The 25,249-nt window shown below is 52.3% G+C and overlaps 1 protein-coding gene across 2 annotated transcripts in view; it reads right to left on the bottom strand.

The window, feature by feature from the left end:
• Positions 1-233: 233 nt before the first annotated feature.
• INPP5D (inositol polyphosphate-5-phosphatase D) overlaps positions 234-25,249 on the bottom strand; it is a 129,471-nt gene continuing 104,455 nt past the window's right edge. For both annotated transcript variants that reach the window (XM_059927497.1, XM_059927498.1), the window contains 10 exons: positions 24,582-24,663; positions 19,865-19,954; positions 17,428-17,541; positions 16,027-16,109; positions 14,825-14,912; positions 10,649-10,798; positions 9,443-9,539; positions 7,259-7,525; positions 2,774-3,380; positions 234-1,435 (listed from right to left, as the gene is read on the bottom strand). In XM_059927497.1, the coding sequence (XP_059783480.1) occupies positions 1,433-1,435; positions 2,774-3,380; positions 7,259-7,525; positions 9,443-9,539; positions 10,649-10,798; positions 14,825-14,912; positions 16,027-16,109; positions 17,428-17,541; positions 19,865-19,954; positions 24,582-24,663 (1,581 nt within the window). In that variant the 3' untranslated portion in view covers positions 234-1,432. The remainder of the gene's footprint in view (positions 1,436-2,773; positions 3,381-7,258; positions 7,526-9,442; positions 9,540-10,648; positions 10,799-14,824; positions 14,913-16,026; positions 16,110-17,427; positions 17,542-19,864; positions 19,955-24,581; positions 24,664-25,249) is intronic.

Genomic DNA, 25,249 nt, shown 5'->3' with positions numbered 1-25,249 from the left:
GCCGGGAGTCCCACGAAGATGTGTGATGTCACCCGCTGTTCCTGGTCCACGCCAACTTCAAACTCGTTCTACCGTGTCCCCTCCGTTCAGGACAACGCTGGCCCATCTCTACCGTGAAAATCGATATCCTCCCCTCCCTGGGCTGCCGTTCTGCAGCCCTCACAGCCTAGCAGCATGTCTGTGGCTGAATGTCAGGAAAAAATGCCACGCAGGTGGGAGGTGAGAAAGGCACAATTTATTGGTCACGCAGACTGACGCACGTGGGGATGTGGGGTGCGTACCCATCCTCCTGAACTCACACACACTTCTGGATTTGGTTTCCTACATTAATTTCATTATGTCAAAAAGCAACACAAGAACAAACATCACCAATCCATTCTCCTAGTAACCAAGGAAGCAGGGCCAAAAGCCACAGAGTTCGGAAAGAAAAGGCTGCACTGCTTTGAGAGCCGGGAACCAAGAGGCCAGCCCTCGCTGGCAGCTAGGTAGGAAAGCTGGCTTTCTGCAGCAACTAACAAACAGCACAGACTCTTCTATTAGCACGATGAGATAAGGCTCGGGGTGTGGCTCATTCCATGGCCTGGCGGTGCCTGCCCACCTGCAGGAGGGCATGGGGGACCTGGCACGAGCCTGGGCATCGCCAGTCCAGGCTGAAGCCAGATCTCTTCACCGCAGAGTAGGAGCTGATATTCTTTCTTCTTCTTCCGACTAAAGAACTCGGATGACCCAGAGATCCCTGTTCTCCACACCGGCTCTGCCGGACCACGGCAGCTTTAGCTAAAGCAGTTTGCATCACTGAAGCTAGACAAGGCCAGGTTCACTGTACCCCAAATTAACCACTCGTTCCTCAGAGCTCCCTAAAGGCCAAGCGCTGTCTCACGACAGGAGGGCACTAGCCTTAATTTTTAATGCTTTGTCCAAACCACTCAGGACATACTGTTTTGAACCGAGGGGTCTGGGAATGTGGTTTTAGTTGGCTAAAGACTCAACTCATAATGTTCATAAAGCACTTAGCACGGTACCTGGCAGGTGCTGAGTGCTCCCTACATGTAGCCATTATTATTATTAATATTATTATTATTATTATTATTTATATCTCTACGCACAAATCAGCGCTTTAGTTCCTTTCTTCAAAATGGCAGCCGGAACAAGGCTCTTGGGTCCCAAGTACCAAGATCAAGCTGGGGGCCCAGGTGTGCGGGTTGTTTGGTGCCCATCAGGCGGGTTTTTCCTTCCAACTTCAGTGCTGGGTGTCAAGTTTCACAGCCAGTGCACCTTGCTGACCACACAGAAGCTAGACCCTCTCCTGAAAAAGACGAAGCCCTGTGTAGGAAGCTGGGTAGGAGGAGTGAACAGGGGTCCTGGGAGAGGGTCCCAGCAGCTTCGTGCTGCTCCTTTGGGCTCCCATCTCGCTGGCAGCTCACCAGGGGCTTCACTGTGGGACAAAAACAGAAGACTGTCAGCTCTGCATTCTCGCCAGGCCAGATTTAACTAAAGGTCCCCATGTCCTTGCATGCCCTGGGCTAGAGCAGGCTTAGTGCTAACCTAGTGCTAAAGGGGGCCAGCACGCTGTTCTAAGTACTTACACGCATTCTAATATACGTGCATATATATTATATGCATACGGAGTAATATATAATACATATGAAATAATATGCAATGGATGATACATACCTTTTCCATATAAGTTGTAACATATAGTAATGATATATAATAAAATTTAATCCTCCCTATAAACCTGTGAGGCAGGTTCCACTGATTGCCCCCCCCTTTTTTTTTTTTTTAATTTTATTTATTTATTTATTTATTTATTTATTTTTGGCTGTGTTGGGTCTTCGTTTCTGTGCGAGGGCTTTCTCTAGTTGTGGCAAGTGGGGGCCACTCCTCATCGCAGTGCGCGGGCCTCTCACTGTCGCGGCCTCTCTTGTTGTGGAGCACAGGCTCCAGACGCGCAGGCTCAGTAATTGTGGCTCACGGGCCCAGCCGCTCCGCGGCATGTGGGATCTTCCCAGACCAGGGCTCGAACCCGTATCCCCTGCATTGGCAGGCAGACTCTCAACCACTGCGCCACCAGGGAAGCCCGATTGCCCCCTTTTTTACAGATGAGTAAACTGAGGCTCAAGGCACAGAGCCAGAAAGTGGCACAGCTGGGATTCAAACCCAAGACAGTGTGGCTCCAGAATCTGTTCTTAACCACTATTAGTTTTGCTCAAAAAGAAATCTTATTCTATAGGAAGGAAGGGGACATTGAGTCTGAAGTCCCTAAAATACTGGAAAAATTTTAAGTACTAATACTAATGATGATAACGTAATATAAATGATCTGGGCTCTCTTGTATCTATGAAGCCTTATTCCTATGGGCCTGACATAGAGGACTCAGAGTTTCCCCCCAGGCCCTCCTTTAACCTTTCAATGTAGGAGCAGGGACTTTGGGTACAGGCTAGGTTCAAATTCTGTCTCTACCTCCTTTCTCATTCTCAGTTCCCAGAACACCGTTTCTCGGAACCCACTCCTGGGCCGGGTCATTGTATCACGCACATGCACACGCACACTCACGCACATGGATGAGCGCCCACGTGCACCCGAGCACACTCCTAGGCATGGTGGGCTGTATCACACACGTGCACACGCATGCACTACCCGTACGTGGGCACCTGAGCGCACTCCTGGCCACGGTGGTGGTATCACTCACGTGCTCGCACACCCACGTGCACCTGTATCACACGCCCGCGCCTGCGCACCCGCTCCCCGGCGCGCTGCGCCCCGAGCGCACCTGCATGGCGGCCCGGCCGGGCGGCGGCGCGTCCTCGGGCCGGTGCTTGGCTAGGTGGGGGAGCTCGGCGTTGTCGCGGTAGTCACGGCCCCTGGAGTGCTGCAGGTGCAGGACGGCCGGGCTCTTGACCGGGAGGGGTGGCCGCTGCGCCGGGGGCTGCTGGCTGAGTTCTGACCTGGAAGGCTTGATGGGCCTCTTGGCCGGCACCGGGACCTGCGAGCCGGCGGGGGCCTTGGGCTTCCCTTGGCTTCCCTTGTCCCCACCCGGCGGGCGGCCCTCGGCGGTGGAGGACGAGCAGGTGAAAGAGCGGAGCCGGGGCGTGGGGCTGAGGAAGGGCGCGGGCGCGGGCGCGGGCTTGCCCGTCCCCTTGCCGCCCTCGGCCTCCTGGGCTTTGGAGAGCAGGATGCTGGGCGACAAGATTCCCGGGTCCGGGCAGGGCGGGGGCTCCTTCCTCAGCATCTTGGGGGATTCCTGCTCCTTCCTGGGAGCCGGCTTAGGGAAAGCACTCACAGACCCGTACAGCGGGTTCTCAAACATCTCGGGCTTGGTCAGCTGCGGGTCCTCCGGAGGCAAAGGTTCCCCCGTGCTCTTCCCCACGTCGCCGGGCCTGGAGCGTGGGAAAGAGGATGCGGAGGGAAGAAACACACGTGGGGAATGACTGCTTAATGCATGCGGGGTTTCTCTGGAGGTGATAAAGAAACTAGATGGCCGTGATGGTGGCACAGCATTGTGAGTGTACTCAAGGCCGCCGAGTCATTCCCTTGAAACATGCTGTGCTTAATTTTATGTTATGTGAATTCCACCGTGATTAAAAAGAAAACTTTTTTTTAAAAGGCAGGAGAAGGGACTGTTACTCCTATGTTGATGATCTCATAGGTAACCTCAGCTCTTGCCTTGGACATTTTCCACCATAGAAACTGTGCACACCAGAGCATCGGTGAGCAAGGGGGACTTCACTGAAGGGATGAGGGGGGCTTACATGGCACCCCGATCCAAAACCACCTGCTTCATCCTCGTCGGAGCAACCTGCCCTCCACAGCCAGCGCCCCCATCACTGCTGCTCACAGACCTCCCTTCCTGGCTTCCCCCAAGAATCCCGCAGCCTCTCCTCTATGTCTTCAGCAAATTCTCCTCTGACCCTCAGGGGAACAGAAGCCTTGCAGGCGACCAGGCCACCTGCAAGGCTTCTTGTGCTCATCGAGGGTCCCAGGTCAAGGAGCTCCATTTAACAGACGTGTAGGAGCCCCCCAAGCGTGCGACGCTGCCCCAGGTGCAGGAGGCGGCTGTGAACCAGACGAAATCTGTGCTCAGGGGACCGACATTCCCTATTAGCACAGTATTCTTTCCTCTGCATAAAGTCCTCTCCCTGGAGAGCTCCTGGTGAGTGTGGTTTCCTTCGTGTCCTCACTCAGAGGGAGAAGGAAAAAACGGACAGCATTTATGTTGAAAATCAGAAGCAACCTGGAGACATGCATCAGGAAACAAGCCAGTAGCAAGAAAATAGGCCTGTTTGACTTATGGACAGAGGAGCTCCATGCTGTCCCCAAAGTAGGTGAGAGCTTCCTTTGTCTGTTTCCTGATTTATTACTGCTCTTGCTGGAGGTGATTTCCTGCTGAGCAAATTATGAGAACCAGGAATGGGAACACATTTTACTTTCTGGCCAACGGCATAATTTCCCAGGGGGAGTGTTCTGGGTTCTGCTTTCTGCAAAATAAGGAAGCTCTTGAGAAGAAAATGTGGGTCCCTTGGAAAAAGCACTGAACTGTTCAGGCCGTGACGCCTCGTACTGATGGAGCGTGTGCTGAAACACTGCTCCGAAGATGCCGAACAGCCACGGCTAATGGACTCTTTGGGGAGGAGGCGTGGGCAGGGGACAGAGGCAAGATGTCATCCTTGCACAGGTGCCAATGAGACAAGATGATGTGGGGTGTCGGGGAGGCTAGCCTCAGGGACATGTAGACTTGGTCTTTTGCTCATTGCTCTTTGGAAACACCTAGAAGCAGTTATATAACCAGAAATGTTGGGGTCTTGAACAAAGACTTTGGAAGTCGGCCCCTCCCCCTTGGGCCATCCTCTGCACCCCCTCTGGATCCTCAAAGACCTTTGCTATGAGTTAGCACAGGGAGGAAGGGGCAGGAGGATGAAAATGGCACTGACCAGAAGTTTCTGATGAAGAGGCAAGAAGGAGAAAAGAAAAATGCGTGGCCTGCCACCTGAAGCCCACGCTCAATGAGGAGATAGGAGAGGTCTCGCCTCAGAGAATTAGGGACAGGGCCAGGAAGAGGACCCCGGGTGCAAGCATTTTGGTGATTGCAAAGCTTGCTGCCCTGGGAAAAGAGCAGGAGATGGGGCAAGGCAAGTCTTCCCTCGAGGTGGGGGCTTCTGTCACTGTCAGAGAGGGGAAGGCTTGGCGGGGGCGGGGAGGCTGGGGTAGTCCACTTTTGAAAAGTCTTATTTCCCTGACCAAAGGTGAAAAGAAACCAGCTCCCATAGCAGCCATGGCTGTGGCGTGAGTGAACGCATCCCCAGGGCACAGGGTTGATTCCTGTGCCACAGTGATTTCACTCCTCAGATTCCGGAGACGGCTGTTTTCTAAAGGAGTGAAGCGCCGAACAGGGTCTGAGAAGAGCCCTCTCTCTAACCATCTGACTTCATTCCAGGGTGACCAGTCGTCCCAGTTTTCCCAGAATTCAGGGGTTTCCTGGGAGGAGGGATTCTTAGTGCAAAAAAGGAGACAGTCTTGGGCAAACTGGGACAGCTGGTCCCTTACTTTTTTATGGGGCAGTGATAGGAGGACTGGTGATACCTCCTCTTCCACAGCCTTCTCTCAGGCCCAGTGGGGGGTCCAGAGCAGCAAACAGGGTGGCAGGCAGGTCTGGGAGCTGCCAGCTTCTTGCCTCTAATCATCTCCTTGCTGAGAAGTGAGCTTAGAGCCCAGCCTGGGCCCCTTGCCTACACACATGTCCCCATTCTGAAGCTGTCGCCCGTGAAACTGGAGAGAACGGCTCTCCACCTTGTTCCAAGCTATATGCTGTGTTCCAGTTTGGAGGGCACAAAGAGACATTTACTTTGGGAACTTAAAACATTTCACTTAAACAGTCCCCTTGTTCTTTGTAGTTGTTTACAGCTCTGTTTCCTGGGGTCGCCAAAGAGGTGACCTTTGCCAAGGAGGTGCCGCAGGACCCGCCATACACGGCTTTTGTCCTCATTTTTCCAGGAGAGGAAACTGAGGCTGCTTCTCCTTCCCCCAGGTTTCTTACGGAAAGACCAGGGTCCACAATATTATCAACAAATTGTGAAAACTAGAGGTACAGAGATAGACAAGTCTGAGCTCGGGGGCAGGTCCTGTCCTGTCCCAGCCTCCTCCTTCCCTCCATCCCTTCCTCCTTCCATTTGTCTGTCCAGTGTTTTTTTTTTTTTAAGAGAAAAAGCTTAAGAAAGAGAATTGTAAACGGCCCTTCAATCCAGAGGAAACTCCAGCCACGCCAGGCGCGGGAGGGTTGGAAGTGGCGAGAGATGAGGGGAACAGTGCTTGACAACATGCCGTTCCCTGGCTCTTAATACACGACAGAAAATGCCATGGGGAACACAGGACCTCAGAGAGGGGAAGACAGGCCCAGAGCCGCGCCCTGAAGTCATTATAAACAGTACAGGCAGCCCCCAAAGGAAGCTGATGCGGATGATATTTTGTGCATCTTCAATCATTGTTAATTAAGGTCTGCACTTTTAATTTCCATCTGTCACCCTGTGGTTACTAGAAACTTGGGGGGCTCCCGATCCTGCGTTTGCACAAAGCGCGCATGCGTGGGTTTGCTTGGTTAAGGCGGCAGCCCTGCGGGCTCCTCCCCGGCTCCGGGCTCCGGGCCTCCAGGTACGTGATGCCTGGACCAGTTCTCGGTGCAGGTCAGCTCTCTCTAACCGCTGGGTTTTCCCCGAAGTTTCATGGCCAAACCCCCTCCCCCTGCAGGCTGGCTCTTCTCCTCCCCTTCGGAATTCCTGGTCCCAGCTGCTGTTTCTTCAAATTGGCCTCAACAGGAGAGACAGGAGCGTTGCGCATGGGAACAGGAGCCCTGGTGGTTAGGAAGAGAGGGGGGAACCCGGAGCTGGGGAGGGACTCCTACGTGGAAATTCCCACCTCTGTTCTGCAGGGCCCTCCAGGGAGTGGGAGGTTGACGAGGGTTCACTACTTACAGAAACGTATTTTTCAACGAAGGTCGTTTTTACGGGAGTGTGTTTTTCTCAGGCACTATATTTAAATTTTTAAAATCCTCTTTTTAAAAAACCTTTCCGGTTTACACCAATAGGCTAAGAATCGGAGATTCTACAAGCATTTCTCGAGAGCCTACTGTGTTCTAGGCCCCGGGGTGAGTCCGTGACCAAAGTGGACGCACGTCCCTGCTCTCACGCAGCTTCTATTCTAGGGCCAGCGTTCCTGGTGGTGAAAACCTAGGGAAGGGAGAGGCCTTGGTGAAGACGACGCTCACCTTGGCTCCTGCGTCCTGAGGCAGGGGCCCCGTGTTGCCGTCGATGATGAAAACTTCTTGGGTGATATGGGCGGTTGGGAGGGCGGTGTTGGAGGGCTCTCCCCCCTTCCAGGCCCCAGGGAGGGGTCCTTGAGCGGCTGGTCGTAGCTCCAGGCGGTGGGCTGCTGGTCGGGGGACAGGGTCTGCTTCATGTGCCCGAAGGCCCCCACTCCCATGTAGTTGGGGTTGATGATTTCAGTGATGCTGGAGCCACCGCATGGAGGGACCCTGCGTGGGAGACACACAAAGTCACACCTCAGGGCTCCTCCAGGTCAGCACCAGCCTGAGGACATTGTGCTCTGATGCCCCCTCGGGCCTCCTCAGGCTCTCCTCAACTCCTTCACTTCTGGGGTGGTGGATTCATTCATTCATTCGTCCATTCATTCATTTATTCATACAACAAAATAGTTACTGAGTACCTGGTAACACCAGGAACAACAGGAGGAAATATGGTTGTAAATGAGACAGCCACAGTCTCTGTTCTCGTGGAACCAACGTATGATGGGGAGACAAACAAAACAAGGTCCGTGCCTGAGAGACGAGATATTTATACACTGCTCAAGTCTGACTGAGAGTAACAAAAGAGGCAGAGATAGACTAGGGTTGGGACCACCTGGGCGTAGGGTGGCCAGTGAGGGCCTCTCTGAGAAGGGAGGGAGGGGAGAAGCAGTAAGTGCAAAGGCCCTGCGGTACGAGGGGTTGACCTGTCCCAGCAACAGTCTGAAGGCCTGTGAGCAAGTGGGCAGAATGGAATGAGAGGCTGGCATGGCCGGCAGGGCTGAGTGACTATGGGGGTTGTTGGTGGTGGTAGGGTGTTGGTGGTAAATGGAGAGTTCCATCTGGGACAGTCGACTTGCACGTCTGTGAGGCATCAGGATGGAGACAGCCATGCGGGTGTTTGGAAAGACGAGCGTGGAGGTCACAGAGGTCAAGGCTGCAGCCTCGACTGTGGGAGAGTCAGCTGACAGCTGTGGAGGGGCTGGCCAGACCTGGTGAGGTGACCCTGAGACACACACTGTGCTGCCTCTTGGTGACAGGAGTGTCGTCCTTCCTTGTAAGACGGCGCTCTCCGGGGAACTAACTAGTAAGTAGAGTTCTGCATATATAGGTTGTCACACACGCTCCCCAGCTCCCATCTGCTCAACCAGCCTGGTTCTGAGCACATCCCGCTCCCATCCATCGAGCCTGCTTTAGAAGTAAGTGTTAATTCTAGTGCTGGTCCAATGGAAAATACTTTGTTGACCTACACTGATCCTGATTCTGGAGTCAAGCAGACATTTGAGAGCTGCAGTGCTTTCATCGAGGGGATTGTAGTAGGCGAAAAAGATTGCAGGGGATAGTTTCATGCCTAGGGCTACCGTCAGAGGCTGGAGGGGGATGGGAGTTGCTGTGCACGGGGTGGGGGGCTGGGGCTGAAAGCAGGAGAGGAATAAGCTGGGCTCGGCGGTGGCTTTTGGGATTTCGCTCGGCTACCTGGCACTGCTTTGCCCCCTTGGCAGGTAAGCTGGCGCGGACACCACGACAAACCTCACTGGCTTGAACTTGAGACCGTATCAGTGAGCTGTGGTGACCCTGCTACTCGGGGACTGCTGTCCCCCTCGTAATCCAGACTCTGATGACCAGATTCTTCCCAGCCCAGTCCCTGCCAAGAGCAGCCTGCACGCACTTCCCCCCAATGCTTTTCCGCCTTAGTCACAGGGTGGGGCCTTTAGCCCTGGAGCCATGGCTGCCGATGTCCCCGGCCCTCAGGAAATACCGCAGCTGTTCCATGCGACCATCTCTGGGGCTGCGGCCTCCGGGACTGGGCGTCCTCCTAGTAGGATGTACCTTCCTAAGGCAGGGACCGCACCTAATTTGCCTTGGTCTCTCTAGAACCTGACACCTGGAAGTGCTCAGCCAGTGTTTGTTGAACTGAACTGGACTCTGCAGCGCGGAAGAGCCTCCCTGGCCTTGCTGCAGTCACACCAGGGGTTTGTGGTTAGAGGCCTCGAGCTGGAAGCATGACAGGCCTTTCGTGGCCAGCGCTTTCTTTCCCTCTGGGCCCTTGCCTTCTCTCTGCTCCAGTTCCCCACTCCCAGTCCTGGGTCTGCAGAGCCACGCTAGCTTGCGGTGAAGCCCTGGCACCCCCCCGTCTCCCCGCTCTACCTGTTGGCAGGTTCCCACTGCTTCATGGGGTCCTGGCTGGTGAGGCTCTTCAGGGACTTGGGTGCACTGGACTCATCCCGCTCCGTCTTCACAAAGTCTGCAAGAAAAGGGCCAGGGAAGAGCATGTGAGAGCGTGCAAGGGCCCAGCTCCCAGGGTTTGGGCCAGGATGGCGGAGAGGTTTCCCCTGGCAAGCGGAAGCTGGAAAGTGAACAATGGCTGCCTGAGGGCAGATTCTGAGACCTTGTGTGAGTTCGGTGATGGATTAGTTATGCCTGCATGGCTCCAGAGGGAGGAGAGTTGGCATGTGTGACCCAGAGTTGTCATTTCATGCAATTTCCAACTTGCTGGTGTCAGCAAGGGATAAAACAGACAAATATTTCTTGGCAGATCTGAATAAAAGAAACACAAGAGCATTTGGTGCCCAAAGCCAACCTGTTCACGAGCTTAATGGGGAACTGGGACCCCGTCTTCATATCTGACTCTGGCTATGGTTGTAGGGGTGCCAAGTCCCCCTCAGGTCTAGATCCTGCTAGAGAAAGGAGCTCCCAGAGGGCAGAAGGAGGAGCCCCATCCAAGGGAGGCAGCACCCGTGATGGCCCAGGGCGTTCGCACGAGCAGGGGATGTCAGACCGTCCCACATCTTGCTGTCTCACTATTTGTGTGAGAGGCGGGACCCCATCACGTTTACGAATTTACGTGAGTGAACCTGCACTTTCCCCTTGGGCCAGCCACTTCCTCGGTGTGTGACCTTCAGCCAGTCACTTAACCTCTCTGTGCCTCAGTGTCCTGATCTACCGAACAAGGGTAGCACCTGGCTCTCAGAGCTATGGTGAGAGATAAATGAGACAACGTTTATAAGTTGATCATTTCATAGATCAAGTAGAAAATTAAAGCCCAACGCATTTTAGGCATTGTTATTTGAGTGCTTTTGAGCAAGAAGTAAAGCAAAGAGGAGAAGGAGAAAATGACCTCTTGCCTGTGTGAAAAGGAAGAGAGACTGGGGCCGGGCAAGGGTGACTGTGGCTGTGAGGTGCTGTGGTTCTGTAGGGAGATTCTCGAACCTGCTAAGGGTTGGGCCAGATTGCCTCTGAGATCCCCTCCGATGCTGCATTTCTGTCTGAGGCCACAGCAGAGACACTATTCCGTTCCTGTCCCCGACCCAGCAGCACTGAAGAGGGGGCAGGGGAGGGGTCGTGCCCACTTACCATAGAGCTTCTCCCTCTTCTTGCCTTGGGAGGTCTGCAGCTTAATCTCCCCCCGGAAGTGACCCATCATCTCTCCGTGGTGGGTGAGAGGCGTGTAGATGGGGAGCTGAGTTTCCGTGGCCTCTAACCGTAGAGCAATGCAGCCCTCACCTGGGGAGGTGGGGAGACAGCAGTCATGTCAAGACACCAACCCCCACCCAGTCCCGCCATTTCACCGGAGAAACACCATGCATTTGGCCTGGAGATTTAGCTCTCCTGCCCAGAGATGATCCTTTGCGACAATGGCCAAGGCAGGGATTATGGAACAAAACTTTCAGAACAACTCCTCAGTAATTTGGGGAAAACATCTCAAACCTTACAGCAAAATGAACTCCACGCAGATTAGTGGGTATAAAAAAAAGTAAATCATAGAAAATCCGGCAGAAAACCAGAATTAAATACTAATCTGATTGCTGGAAGGAATAACTTCCCAAGGTTTGAAGCAGTGTGAGAAATGACAAAACAACACTGACAGATAGGACAGAAAAGTTTAAAACTCCTGCACAGAGAAAAAACAAAACTGGAAAGAGGACTGAGTGGGAACATTAGTTGCAGCCAGCTTCACGCAGAGGGTATTTTATCTGAACTCCTCAAAATCAAATCTCCAGCAGATAAATGGGCAGATAACCCCACAGACATTTTCCACAAAAAGAAGTGTAGATGGTTGATTTCAGTACATGGAAACTAGTTCAGTCTGCTGAGCCATCAAAAATGCAAATTAAGGCAGCAGTAAGGGACTCTCTCACGGACATGAAATTAACAAAAGTAGAAGCAAAGGATACCCAGTGCCAGCAAGGATCTGGGGAAACCTGTACACTGGGATGTGGCAAGGTCCACAAGGCAAGACAGAGCCTTCACAGCCATCAGTTGGATACCGAGCACCAAGAACCACAAACATATGTATACCCTTTAGCCAGCAAACATGGGAACTTGCCCTAAAGAGACGACCCAAAAGAATAACAAATGTGGGCTTCCCTGGTGGTGCAGTGGTTAAGAATCTGCCTGCCAATGCAGGAGACAGGGGTTCAAGCCCTGGTCTGGGAAGATCCCACATGCTGCAGAGCAACTAAGCCCGTACGCCACACCTACCGAGCCTGCGTGCCACAACTACTGAAGCCCGCACGCCTAGAGCCCATGCTCTGCAACAAGAGAAGCCACCGCTATGAGAAGCCCGTGCACCACAACAAAGAGTAGCCCCCACTCACCGCAACTAGAGAAAGCCTGCGTGCAGCAACAAAGACCCAACACAGCCAAAAATAAAAATAAATAAATAAATTAAAAAGAAAAGAATAACAAATGTAGCCAAAGGAGAATAAAAGATGTCCACAATGAAGAAAAGAGAACCCTCCTCCGTTGTTGGCGGGAATGTAAATTGGTGCAGCCACTACGGAAAACAGTATGGAGGTTCCTTAAAAAGCCTAAAAATAGAGTTACCATATGATCCAGCAGTCCCACTCCTGGGCATATATCCGGAGAAAACGCTAATTCGAAAAGATACATGCACCGCAATGTTCATAGTAGCACTATTTACAATAGCCAAGACATGGAAGCAACCTAAATGGCCATCGACAGACGAACGGATAAAGATGTGGTGTACGTGCACAATAGAATACTACTCAGCCATAAAAAAAAAAAGAAATAATGCCATTTGCAGCAACAAGGATGGACCTAGAGATTATCATACTGAGTGAAGTCAGAGACAAATATCATATGATATCACTTATAACTTATATGTGGAATCTAAAATATGATACAAATGAACTTATTTACAAAACAGCAATAGACTCACATAGAAAACAAACTTATGCTTACCAAAGGGGAAAAGGGGTGGGGGAGGGATAAATTAGGAGTTTGGGATTAGCAGACGTAAACTATTGATACTATATATAAAATGGATAAACAGCAAGGTCCTACCGAATAGCACAGGGAACTATATTCAATATCCTATAATAAACCATAATGGAAAACAATATGAAAAAGAATATATATATATACACACACATATAAAACTGAATCATTTTGCTATACATCAGAAACTAACTTATTGTAAATCAACTATACCTCAATAAAAAATAAAAATGTCCACAAAGAGATCCATCTCAGCATTGTTGATAACACTAACAAAAATAATTTGCAGAGCCTCAATAGTAGCAGTAAGGAGTACTTTTAAAAATGAGGATATAGTAAATCCATGGAATATTATGAAGCCGTTAAAAGCTACCATCATGAAGGCTGGGTCGGAGGATCATGGAAAATGTGTATCATCTAATACCAGGTGAGGAAAGCAGACTATAAACGGTGTCTCTGTGATAATTATTCATATAGAAATCTATGTGTGCCTATGGATGAACATGGGAGTGTGAAAGCAAAATAAAAACGATTGCTGTAGCAAGGAATGAGACTGCTGGATGATTTTTTTTCCTAATTATTAGTATGATATGCTGTTTGTCAGTATGAATACCAAGAGGAGGAGACAAAGGAGAACTACAGTGTTTGAAAAGAAAATGGAGCTGTCAGACCTGTGTTCCCGTTTCCTGCCAGCAAACCTCCCGACACTCTGGCACCCACGTGGATCCTTTCTCTTTGCTCCATCACAGTCCTCGGGCTCTGCCCGCCCCTGCCCTGGCTCAGGGACCCTTTTCCCAGTGCTGCACTGGGAGGGAGTAGAGGGCACGATTCTGGAGCTGGGCTGCCTGGGTTCAAGTCCAAGGTCACACAGCAGCTTGTCAAACTGACTCAGTGTCTGTGTGACCTTGGACAAGTCACTTCATTTTCCCACCTCTGCAATGAGGGCGGTGATGGTACCTACATCCCGAGCCTGCACCGTGGGTGACAGACACGCATGGGCACCCTTCCTGTCGGTAGCCTCTTTCTGCTTCCCGGCTTCCATCGATCAGCATTAACCCCCCTCAAATTCCTTCCATTGAAAACAAACACCCTCCCTGGACCCAGCTGCACATCCTGGTCTCTCAAGCCCTCGGCCTCCTCACCCCCGCTCACTCCCTCGCCGTGCACACGGCTCTCCCAAGCCCACACGTCCCCAAGCCCCTCTGTCTGCAGGACACTGGTCTTTATTGGGTTGGATCTCTTGGCCCCATTTGCTCTCACAACCACGTTGTCTTGAACAGCTCTGACAGCGTCCCTGACCCCGGTCTTTGGCGTTCCTCCCACTTCTCTGGCTGAACCGTTTGTCTCCTTTGCCTGCTGTTCACCACAGCCAGCCCAGTTCAGGAAACGGAAACATTAACCCCAGCAACTCGAACCACAAGTTCAGGGCCATCCTCGACCCTCTCCCCCCGATTCCCGTGGTCAAACAATTTCCCTTCTCAGTACCTCTCAAGTTTAACCTGTCTCTCCTTTTTTTTTTTTTTTAACCCTCGCTACTTTCATTCTGGCTCCCTCATCTCTCGTGTTGATCACTGCAAACACATATTTCTAAGATGCAAAGCTGACCATGTTGCCATCTTGCCTGACTCTTCTGTGGCTCCCTTCCGTCCCCGGGACACGGTATCTACCCCCAGCCTGGCTGGTATGGATCTGGCTCCAGACTCTCTCTGGCTACCTGTCCCCTCACTCCACGCTCTAGCTGCGCTGCATGTACCAAGTGCAAGGGCAAACCTGGAGCCATGGACAGGCTGAAGATTTTACAGAAGATGGTGTCTCTCTAGGAGGACAGTTAGTGGGGCGACAGGCGTTCTCAAGCCTGCCTGGTCTGGGCGCTGGGCAATGCTGGGAAGACCTGGCTTCAAATTAGGGCTCAGCCAGTTACAACCTGTGTGACTTAGGCAAGTCACTTCACCTTTCTGAGCCTCAGTTTACTTATCGACTAATTGAGAGAATACTATCTGCTTCACAAGGTCATGTCAGGATAACTCAAGTAATACGTGCCAGCACCTGGCACAGAATCTGACACAGGAAAGGCCCCATAGATGGGAGGTGTTGTGGCTGTTTGCTGTCAGTCCCAGGAGCCTGATGGGGTCGGAACGATAGCTTTCCAGTAACTGTCCCTCTGGCAGCACCGGGATGGGGAACGGAGCAGCCGGTGGGCTTTTGTGAAGGAGACACCGCTGCTTCCCTTACATCAGAGGCCTCGATCAGCAGGTGTGGCACCTGCAGCCCCTGTCCTGGGACCCTTACCGTAGGATTCATCACTGTCAGAGGACTTAATGCTTATCAGGATGTGCTGGTCCAGCAGGTACTCGGGGTCAGAGATGATGGGCTTCAGCTGCAGAGAGAAGGGCACAGGATTAGCTTGGACAGGTGGGGGACACGTGGGTGAGGGTTGCCAGCCCAGAGGAGGGGAATGCGTGGGAAAAAGGACTGTAGACGTTCTTTTTAAACAAACTCGAATCCCTGATTTTCTTGCCCCAGAGAGCAGGAAGGAACCCATGTGTCCACCCTGCATAGCAAGGCGGGGTTAACCCCGTCACACTGCACCCCGGCCCCGGGGAGAGGGCCTGACTCCAAACATGCCTCACCCCCCCCGCCTCCCTGCCCTTCCTCCCCCTCCTCTGCCCACCCCAGGACCAAGCGGGATGGGGCCAGGCCGATACACAGACACTGGTGGGACCAGGAGCCAGGTCTGAACACACCCCACTCCCTGCCCCCCAGCAGGGTACAGCCCTCTCCTCGGCCCCCTCCCGGGATGGAGCTGCCTTGAAGGGGGCACCATGGGGCCCGCCCTCCATCTGGCAGGAGGCCTGTGTCCACCTGCAGCAGAGCCCCTCGCGTGGGCCTGGACTGTCTTGTGGGCTGTTGGAGGGTGGCTCAGCGAGGGACAGACACACATCCTGGATTCACTCCTACATGCTGGCTACAACTTGTGACCTTCTCACACCTTAAGGCTGTTCCTCGTGCAGACCCCAACACAGTAGGGCCTAATGAAAAGGTCCCAGGCTGTCCCTTTCCTTCCCATCCACAGGTACCAAGACACCCCTTGTGCGGGCCTCTGGGTACATGCTGACCGACAGGATGGACTCTATCTCCATTCAGAAAGTTCCAGAACGTCACTGCGGCCGCGTGACCATGAACAAGCCTCTCTGGGATCTGCCTGCGGTCCTTTCTCTGTAAAGTCACCTGGTCAGATGAGGTGCCCTCTAGATCCCTTCCCCATCCATCAGGGGAATCGAAATTCATTTAGGAATATTGGGGCCACTAGGCTCAGGCCCACGTTTAACCACTGCTGGGAAGGGCGTCATAGCCCACCTTGAAAGAGAGGCAGCCTCTCCTGCCTTTGGCCCGTGGGAGCCCCACTCCCCCTGGTCAGGCCTGGCCGGAGCTCTGCCACTAGCCAGCACCGCTGGCTGATGGACGCAAAATCCTCCCTGTTCTTGAATTACCTTTGGAAGGGTCTCGCCAAACTTCACTACCAACTCCCCTTCACTTCCTTCTTCATTTTCTCCTTCCTGACTCTTGACGAAACCTGTCCGAGGATAAGAAGGCTGGCTTTCAGAAAACAGCACAAGAACCAGACAGAGAAGACTCCTTGGGTTGTCCCACCAGGACCAATGAAGATACCCTCCTTCCTCTTGTATCTGTAGGGGCCACAGTCTCGTTTAGGAGTCAGGCTTGTTGGGGATTCTGTTTTGGTGCAGGGGATGGTCATTTGCCAACACGGTCTAATTATTTTTAGGAGACTCAGAGAGATTCCCCTCCTTTTTGGCTCCTCTTTGCAACAAACCAGGCAACAAAGAAATCATCACATCACAGGCAAGGAGATTAGGAAACATGATGGTTCATCCCACTCAAGATAGCAGCCTTTTGAAATGCTAATTTAAGCTTCCTAATATGCTGTTTCCATAGAAATGTATGCAAATGCCTTGATATTTTATTAAAAACACCCGCACAAAAATCTTCATCATTTTTGGAAGTGCTCTGCCCTTGCTAGGTGAACGGGGACCTGGAGACTTCCTGGAGAAGGCAGATCTGTCACCAGCCCAGGCTGGGTCTGAGGAGGAAAGAGGGTGGGGCAGCACTGCAGCTGGTGGCACAGGCCCTGTTCCCAATTTCTGGAAGCATCTGTCATCCCGTCACAAAATGCCTCCTTTTGTGGGGTTGATTTGCCAGCCTCTCCCCTCCAAACCCCCACCCCAGACCATCTCAGCACGGAGAGCTAGAAACCACACAGATGCCCTCACCGTGGAACAGCTTTAGACAATATGCCTAGAAATGGCACCTAGAAAGGGTGTTTCCCAAACACAGTTTGTGCGAACTGCTGCTGGCTGTTGGGTGGCCGTCCATCTCTAGTTTGCTTTTGGATGCTCGGACCACCTGAGAAAGATGCCTGTGATGTAGGAAAGAGCAGAGGACCCCGGGGAAGAACAAGCGATTACCAGCAGCTGCTCTGGCCCCAGCACTGGCCTCCACAAGCTCTGGACCTTTGCCTAAGACTCTCTGGTTGAGTTGGAGCCCCGGCTTGGAGGACCCTCGAGTGGGCTAAACTCTGCCCGGAGGGGCAAGGAGAGGGTCCAGCTGCCCAGCTGCCTACAAGGGGCCGAGGGGTCTGTGCACCAGTGACTGACCCATCCCTGGGGCTGGAGCAGCAGTATTGCAGGATACTGGGGGCCCCTGTAGTAACTGAGGGTCCCCTTGCACCGTCCACCTGCAGCCCCACTCTGTGACCCCCCTTTGAGGCTGATCCGTAGTCTTTCCCAGAGAGCGGAGAAAAGCACCATCAATGACAAGGCTTTTGTGGAAGGGCCGTGCCTGTCCCCCTAAAAGGCAGTTCAGCAAGCACGTACTCTCCAAGCAGCTCGAGTGGAACTCCAGGTAGAATTTGGTCTGGGACTTGGTCTTCAGTGTGGCGTAGCACCTGAGAAACTCAATCTGCCCTTGGCTGTCGACAGTCCCGGGGCCTGGAACAGGTGAGAACAGAGATTCGGTTCCACAATGTGTCTGGAGATGGAGCGTTTCAATCCAGCCCCCCGACACCGAGCTCCTTCCTAGGGTCCAGGGACGTTGAGAGTCTAAGTGGAAGGAGAGGATTCTCCTGAAATCCCACCACCCACACCAAGCATCCCCGATGATGGTAACAGCCTCTCTGACGAATCAAAGCTGGTGCAGAGCAGAGCGGAAAGAGTTCTACGTTCAGCTTTGCCACTAAAGCTGTGTGGCCTTGGGCAGCGCCCTTAATGCCTCAGCCTCCCCATGGGTTCTTGCAAAGAGAGCTTGTGTAATGGCTCAGGTGCCTGATACCCAAATCTGTCTCATTTCTAAGTTTACGTAGTGAGGGATGCCTGTTCCCCCTTCCTCAGGCAGAGTTACTCCTGCTGCTTACTCTGAGCTCCTACGCTCACCTGTACCCAGGTAACTTGCAGGTATGCTCTTCATTTACATGATGCTTTTGCAAGGGTCCTTAGGCTGGCTTTGAACAGTGTTCTGTCCCTCCATATAAATCCTGAGCCACCAGAGAGCAGGGACACACATTCCCTTCCTCTCTCCCTCCCATCCTTCCTGCTTTCCTTTCTTTTTCTTTTTCCCTTTATTGAAGACAAACTGACAAATATAATTGTGTATACTTAAAGTGTACAACGCGATGCCTTGATATACATATACACTCTGAAATGATTATCAAGATCAAGATAATTAACACATCCGTCACCTCACCTAATTCACCGTGTGTTTTGGTGTGGTAAGGATACTTAGGATCTACTCTCAGCAGACTTCAGGTGTACAACGCTGTATTATTACCTGTGGTCACCAAGCTGAATTTTAGATCCCTGGAAATTATTCATCTTGTAATTGGAAATTTGTACCCTTCGACTTACATCTCCTCCCCGCAAACCCCACCAGCTCCTGGCAACCATCCTTGTACTCTCTGAATGAAGTTGGCTTTTCTTTTTTTTAAAAAAAAGATTCCACGTATAAGTGATACTATATATGTATCTTGTACTTGTTTTCCCGTCTGGCTTATTTCACTTAGCCTTCCTTTCTTTTTTTAACTCCCCAGCACCAAGGCCGGGCTCTGCTTAGGTAGACGTTCAACCAACGCTCAATCCCGGTAATCGGTGTTTGTGAGCATCTGCTGTGTGCCGAGTCCCAGTGGAGGGAGGGCAAGGCTGACCCTGGGGATGTGACGAGGGTCCTCATCAAGGGTGTGATGCATCGGCTGCCCCACCAACGCTGTAGGAACTCAGAGACAGGAGAGATGGGTGGGGACTGGAGAAGAGGTGGAAGGTTCTGGAAAGGCACAGTGGCCAGAGCTAGGAAAGAGACAGGATGGTGGGTCAAGGCTTGTGTGGAGAGTGGCGGTCACGCTGCTGGGGCCATGGATGTTAGACCCAACAGCCTATGGGCAAGAGTGTCCCAGAAGACAGGGTTCCAGCCTCACCTACACCCCTCCGGGCACCAAGGACACAGAGAAATACAGACTTTTCCAACCTGTATTGGGCCCTGCACTCAGCCCTCCTAAATGATGTCTGCTGACCATGGAAGTGGGGGGTGGGCAGAGGAGGTGACAACATAGCTCCCCGGTCACCCAGACCCCTGGACTGGGGTCCAGGGCTGGACATGCCACAGACAACACCCAGACCCCTGCTGGGACGGGGCTGGCCTGGCTACCAGGGCCGAGCTGGGTTATTTGAAAAATTACCTGCAGATCTATAGAGTATTATTAACTCTGATGTTTCCCCAAACTCAGTCACCCGCATCCTATCTTCACAATTTTTACCGCCTACCACGCACATGCTCTAAGATTGACTTAACATTTTCTTTAAATAGACTCACTTTTAAAACGTAAATAAACATATTTAAATAAAAAGATATATCATAAGACTAAACGGAAAACCAGTGTTTCTTGCCTTACACAGAAGAGTCATATTTAAAACATATTAAAATAAATGCGTTACTAATAAATGTTCATCCACGTCCCACCCAGAATTGTCTTTGGTGGCACATGTGCCACACCTTGGAAAACGCTCATTTTCCCAATTTTAAAGACTGTATTAACATTGAAGCTTAAAAAAAGCTGGCATATTTGCCAAAGAGAGCAAGAACATGATCTGGACTGAAATCATGATACGGTTTGGACATGAAGGGACCCGATGGATGGACTGTGGACTTGCCTGGAAGGATAAGCCTTTATCTAACACAGACAACTGATTGCTGCAACCAGAAGATGAGCACCCAGGCCTTCTGTCCGCATGGAGAACAGAGGGATGGACACCACCCACCGCTTACCGTTCTTGGAGACAAACTGGGAGGTGACTCCTGCCTCAAATGTGGCAAAAACAGGGCTGTGGTCACTTGTCATGATGTCACTGGTGCTGCCTGCAGGGGAGGGAAGGAATTTCTGAGCAGGGAAGGAGAAACCCTTCTGGTCAAGCCAAGGATGGTAAACGCACAGCAGAAATCAACTTGCACTTATGGAAGCCTCCAGAAGTTTCATGGTTTTGTACCTGTTGTTCCATTGACCTTCCATAACCGCGCTTGGAAGTAGTGAAAGAGTGGGACCCTGTCTCCTCCATGGCTAATTGTGGCTGTAGTAGTTTTTCCTAAAGACTTGGGAGTTTTTAAATATATAGATCATTGCGTGTATGAACTGTGGAGCTTTTTCTGGTCTAAGCATTTTGTTGTATTGATGAGGCACTCACAGCCCAGAGTGGGATGGGGATTTAGCGTCACTGAACCCATCAGTGAGAAATGGCACCTTCCATTGAAGGTGCCATTTTGGGAGAGAGTGGAAGGCGATAAAGTGCAGACACTGAGTGTAGACGACTTTTTTAAGGAGCTTCGTGCTTAGATGAGAAGGGAAGGCAGCAGAGCATGTTTGGAGGGGGTAAGAGAAAGAGCAGAGGTCTAGGAATCCTGAGTCCTAAGTGCTTTTGATATGTCACGTGGAAATGTCTGGCTGGGTACTCAGGGCTGGAGATTTATCGTCAGATTTGGAGTCATGACGTTAGGTGGAAGCAGAGGCCTCGAGGACGCTTTGGCCCCGCCGGGAAGACATGAAGGATGACAAGAGATGAGGATGAAACTCCAGGACACACGCAGCATCAGTGGGCAAAGGAGACACAGCACAGGAGACCGAGAAGGCAATAAACAGATGTAAGTCCTTCCCGATACAGCTTTTACAAATCAGCAAAGAAAAAATAAACATACCACTCCTCTGCCAACCAAAGGATATGGGCAGAAAATTCACAAGAGAACTATAGATGGCCAATAAACAGGAAAAAAAAATTGCTCGCTTGCAAACAACCGTCAAAAAGACAACTTGAAACAACAGTGAGATGGATGGAGAAAGAGAATGAGAAGAAGAAAGACAGTGGCATGCTGGGACTGGGGACAGTGGAGGTGCTGGGACTGGGGACAGTGGGGTTGCTGGGACTGGGGACAGTGGAGGTGCTGGGACTGGGGACAGTGGGGTTGCTGGGACTGGGGACAGTGGGGATGCCGGGACTGGGGACAGTGGGGATGCTGGGACTGGGGACAGTGGAGGTGCTGGGACTGGGGACAGTGGGGTTGCTGGGACTGGGGACAGTGGAGGTGCTGGGACTGGGGACAGTGGGGATGCTGGGACTGGGGACAGTGGAGGTGCTGGGACTGGGGACAGTGGGGATGCTGGGACTGGGGACAGTGGAGGTGCTGGGACTGGGGACAGTGTAGGTGCTGGGACTGGGGACAGTGGGGATGCTGGGACTGGGGACAGTGGGGATGCTGGGACTGGGGACAGTGGGGATGCTGGAACTGGGGACAGTGGAGGTGCTGGGACTGGGGACAGTGGGGATGCTGGGACTGGGGACAGTGGGGATGCTGGGACTGGGACAGTGGGGATGCTGGGACTGGGGACAGTGGAGGTGCTGGGACTGGGGACAGTGGGGATGCTGAGACTGGGGACAGTGGAGGTGCTGGGACTGGGGACAGTGGGGATGCTGGGACTGGGGACAGCGGGAATGCTGGGACTGGGGACAGCGGGGATGCTGGGACTGGGGACAGTGGGGATGCTGGGACTGGGGACAGTGGAGGTGCTGGGACTGGGGACAGTGGGGATGCTGGGACTGGGGACAGTGGGGATGCTGGGACTGGGACAGTGGGGATGCTGGGACTGGGGACAGTGGAGGTGCTGGGACTGGGGACAGTGGGGATGCTGAGACTGGGGACAGTGGAGGTGCTGGGACTGGGGACAGCGGGGATGCTGGGACTGGGGACAGCGGGGATGCTGGGACTGGGGACAGTGGGGATGCTGGGACTGGGGACAGTGGGGATGCTGGGACTGGGGACAGTGGGGATGCTGGGACTGGGGACAGTGGAGGTGCTGGGACTGGGGACAGTGGGGTTGCTGGGACTGGGGACAATGGAGGTGCTGGGACTGGGGACAGTGGGGATGCTGGGACTGGGGACAGCGGGGATGCTGGGACTGGGGACAGTGGGGATGCTGGGACTGGGGACAGTGGAGGTGCTGGGACTGGGGACAGTGGGGATGCTGGGACTGGGGACAGCGGGGATGCTGGGACTGGGGACAGCGGGGATGCTGGGACTGGGGACAGTGGGGATGCTGGGACTGGGGACAGTGGAGGTGCTGGGACTGGGGACAGTGGGGATGCTGGGACTGGGGACAGTGGGGATGCTGGGACTGGGGACAGTGGGGATGCTGGGACTGGGCTAGAAGGAGAGCATGGAGCAAAGGGCCCAGGTGAAAAGCTTATCCAGGCAAGGAGGAGGGCATCCCTTCCCCGAGACAGGAGGCAAGGTGTAGGACGGGCAGCAGTCCAGAGCAAGTTTGGCCACTGGCAGGAAGAAGTCAGCGAGGACCTGGTGCTGCGTGAAGCAGGAGATGATGGACGAGCAGGAGTCAGGCCGAGTGAGGGGCTGCAAGTTTGTGGTGGCAACAGAAGAGGGGAAGTTAAAGGGTGGACAAGCAGAGTTTTAAAAAATGTTCTTAAAAATACTTTAGATGTGTATTGACCGTGATAGCATTAGCACTACAGCAACCGTGCCTGAAACCTGGGAGGTGGACTCCTACCTAGGTGGCCTCCCTATAACCACGACCTGTGGGTCCACCCTCCCACAGTGAGTCTGGGCTTGGCCGGGTGACTTCCTTTAACCAATAGGACATTAGTAAATGTGAGGCAAGCAGAGACCTAAAAAGTACTTCCACATCTGGGACTGTCAGCTGGGAATCCCAGGACCAGGAAGCAGCAGCCTGAACTAGCCTGCTGGATGATAAGCAAATATTAAGGTAGTTGTTACGCAGCGATAGATAACTGATACATGCTATTGATGTCACCACCATGAGACTCAAGCTCAAAGTTTACCCCCATTTCCTGAGCTCTGGACATTCATCCCCTTTTCTCTCCCAATTTCCTGCCCACTCACAACTCATTAAACCCTCCTCCAGCATTCCATGAAATACTGTTAGCAAAATTCCCTACTTCTTTAAACTTGCCCTTCATGTTTCAAACCTGGTCCTTCCTGGAAGTCGCTGCAGCCTCCCAGGCGAGGTCTGGCTTTCCTCTCCCTCGCTAATGCACGGCCCAGACAGGGAGCAGCTATGTCCTCCTAGCTCCTCAATGCCACTTGCAGACAAGTCTCCCTCCTTCTTTCTAAAAACCTCCATGATAGGGTCGTTTTGAAAACCGGATTTAGGCTCAAAAAGCAGTAATGCCACAAGCCACCACTTTCTCCTGAATTTCTGCAGAGGGTGGCTGGAAGGCAGACTCGACTGCAGAATTGGCAGGACTCGTGGAGCTGCAGGACGAGGGACAGAGGCAGCGCTGAGAGAGGACCGGGGTGATGGCCGGCGGCAGGAAGGGTCACAGGCCTGGAGAGTGCGGGTGTGGATGGGGTATGAGGAGGGGACATACAAGGGAGGAGGCTGAGTGCAGAGGGTGGGATGTGGGCCTTTGTAGGTTTTGAAGCAGAACAGTTCCTTGGCTGTGGGAGTGGGTTGCCTTTCCGCGCATCTAAAGGGGAGTGAAGTCCCTCCTGGGGACAGAGCTCAGAGGCCAGGGGACTGCAGGGTGCGTGCCTTAAACTAGCCCAGGGTAGCTGCTCTGGTCCCTTCTGGGCAGCAGAAGGCATGCACAAAAGGAAGGAATGGAAACCAGTTCAACTTTATGGGACCTGAATTGAACGTGGGGATTTGCTGGTCCCCACAGAGGGTGGGAGCCAGGAAGGTGGCCACTGGGCAGCAACAAAACCTCCACTCTGTGGGGGTGAAACGGGGGTGGATAACTTTTCCATAATTATTTATCTTAATATCGCATCTTGTGTCTTTGTCATCAATTTAACCCAGTTTATCTTTAAATCTCCCCCAAACACATGTGTGTACTCATGATTTGCATTCGGTTGAACCATATGAATTTCCAATAGGTAACGATTTTTGATCTATGAAAACACCACTTTTATATGGTTCAAACCTAATAGGCTCTTTTCAAAAAAATAAATCTAGATTTGTTTTAAAAAGTGCTCCATAGGGCTTCCCTGGTGGCGCAGTGGTTGAGAATCTGCCTGCCAATGCAAGGGACACGGGTTCGAGCCCTGGTCTGGGAAGATCCTACATGCCGCGGAGCAACTAGGCCCGTGAGCCACAACTACTGAGCCTGCGCGTCTGGAGCCTGTGCTCCGCAGCAAGAGAGGCCGCGATAGTGAGAGGCCCGTGCACCGCGATGAAGAGTGGCCCCCGCTCGCCGCAACTAGAGAAAGCCCTCGCACAGAAATGAAGACCCAACAGAGCCAAAAATAAATAAATAAATAAATTTAAATTTAAAAAGTGCTTCATAATTCAAATGTTTCCCAAACCAGAAGATAGTTATTCTGTTGCAGCCCAAGATGGGACAGGATGCATCACCTCTTTAAGGTCACCTGACTGGGGTTGCAGGGAGTTCTCCCATTTTACAGATGGACAGACTGGAGTCCTTTAGTTTAGGGCAGTCAGACCTCTCAACTTGCCACTCACCGTAGGACTGACACACCACGTGCACCAGAGGGTAAGACTTCCAGAGGACTCGGTCACACCAGGAGGGTAAGTTGTACTTCATCTGCAAGTCAAAGTCAAAGCTCTGTAAAATGCATGCTACTTTAAAAGATACGTTGTAAAAGAAGAGATTGAGGCATTGCATCTGTAATCCTCGATTCATCTGCTGCTGGTTTTTATAGGATTTCCCCAGAGGTGGCTTTAAACCCTTTCCGCCTGCCTTAAGTCCTAGCTCCACGGCCACGCCCCACACTTTCAGACACCTGGACTCCTGTTTTAGAATGAGATCGATTCACCTGGCTGTGCTTCCTTACCCTCCTCACTATTTCAGAATCTCTTATATTTTTACATTCTCTTACCTTTTTTTTTCTGACTCAGATGAACCCCTCTACCTGTATATTCAACCCAGCCACTCACTTTAATAACACACTCCAAGTACCCCCCGCACCCATTCATCCACCTATATACTTACCATCCATCCACACACTCATTCACACATCCATCCATCCACTTACCTACCCGTCAACTCACACATCCATCCCTCATCTACCTATCCATCCATCCATCCATCCATCCATCCATCCATCCATCCATCCATCTATCCACTTACCCATCCACATATCCATCCAGCCCTCCACATACCCATCTAA

Source organism: Balaenoptera ricei, chromosome 7 (assembly GCF_028023285.1).
Source record: "Balaenoptera ricei isolate mBalRic1 chromosome 7, mBalRic1.hap2, whole genome shotgun sequence".
Lineage (NCBI taxonomy): Eukaryota > Metazoa > Chordata > Mammalia > Artiodactyla > Balaenopteridae > Balaenoptera > Balaenoptera ricei.
This window is presented reverse-complemented; position numbering and strand designations above follow the sequence as displayed.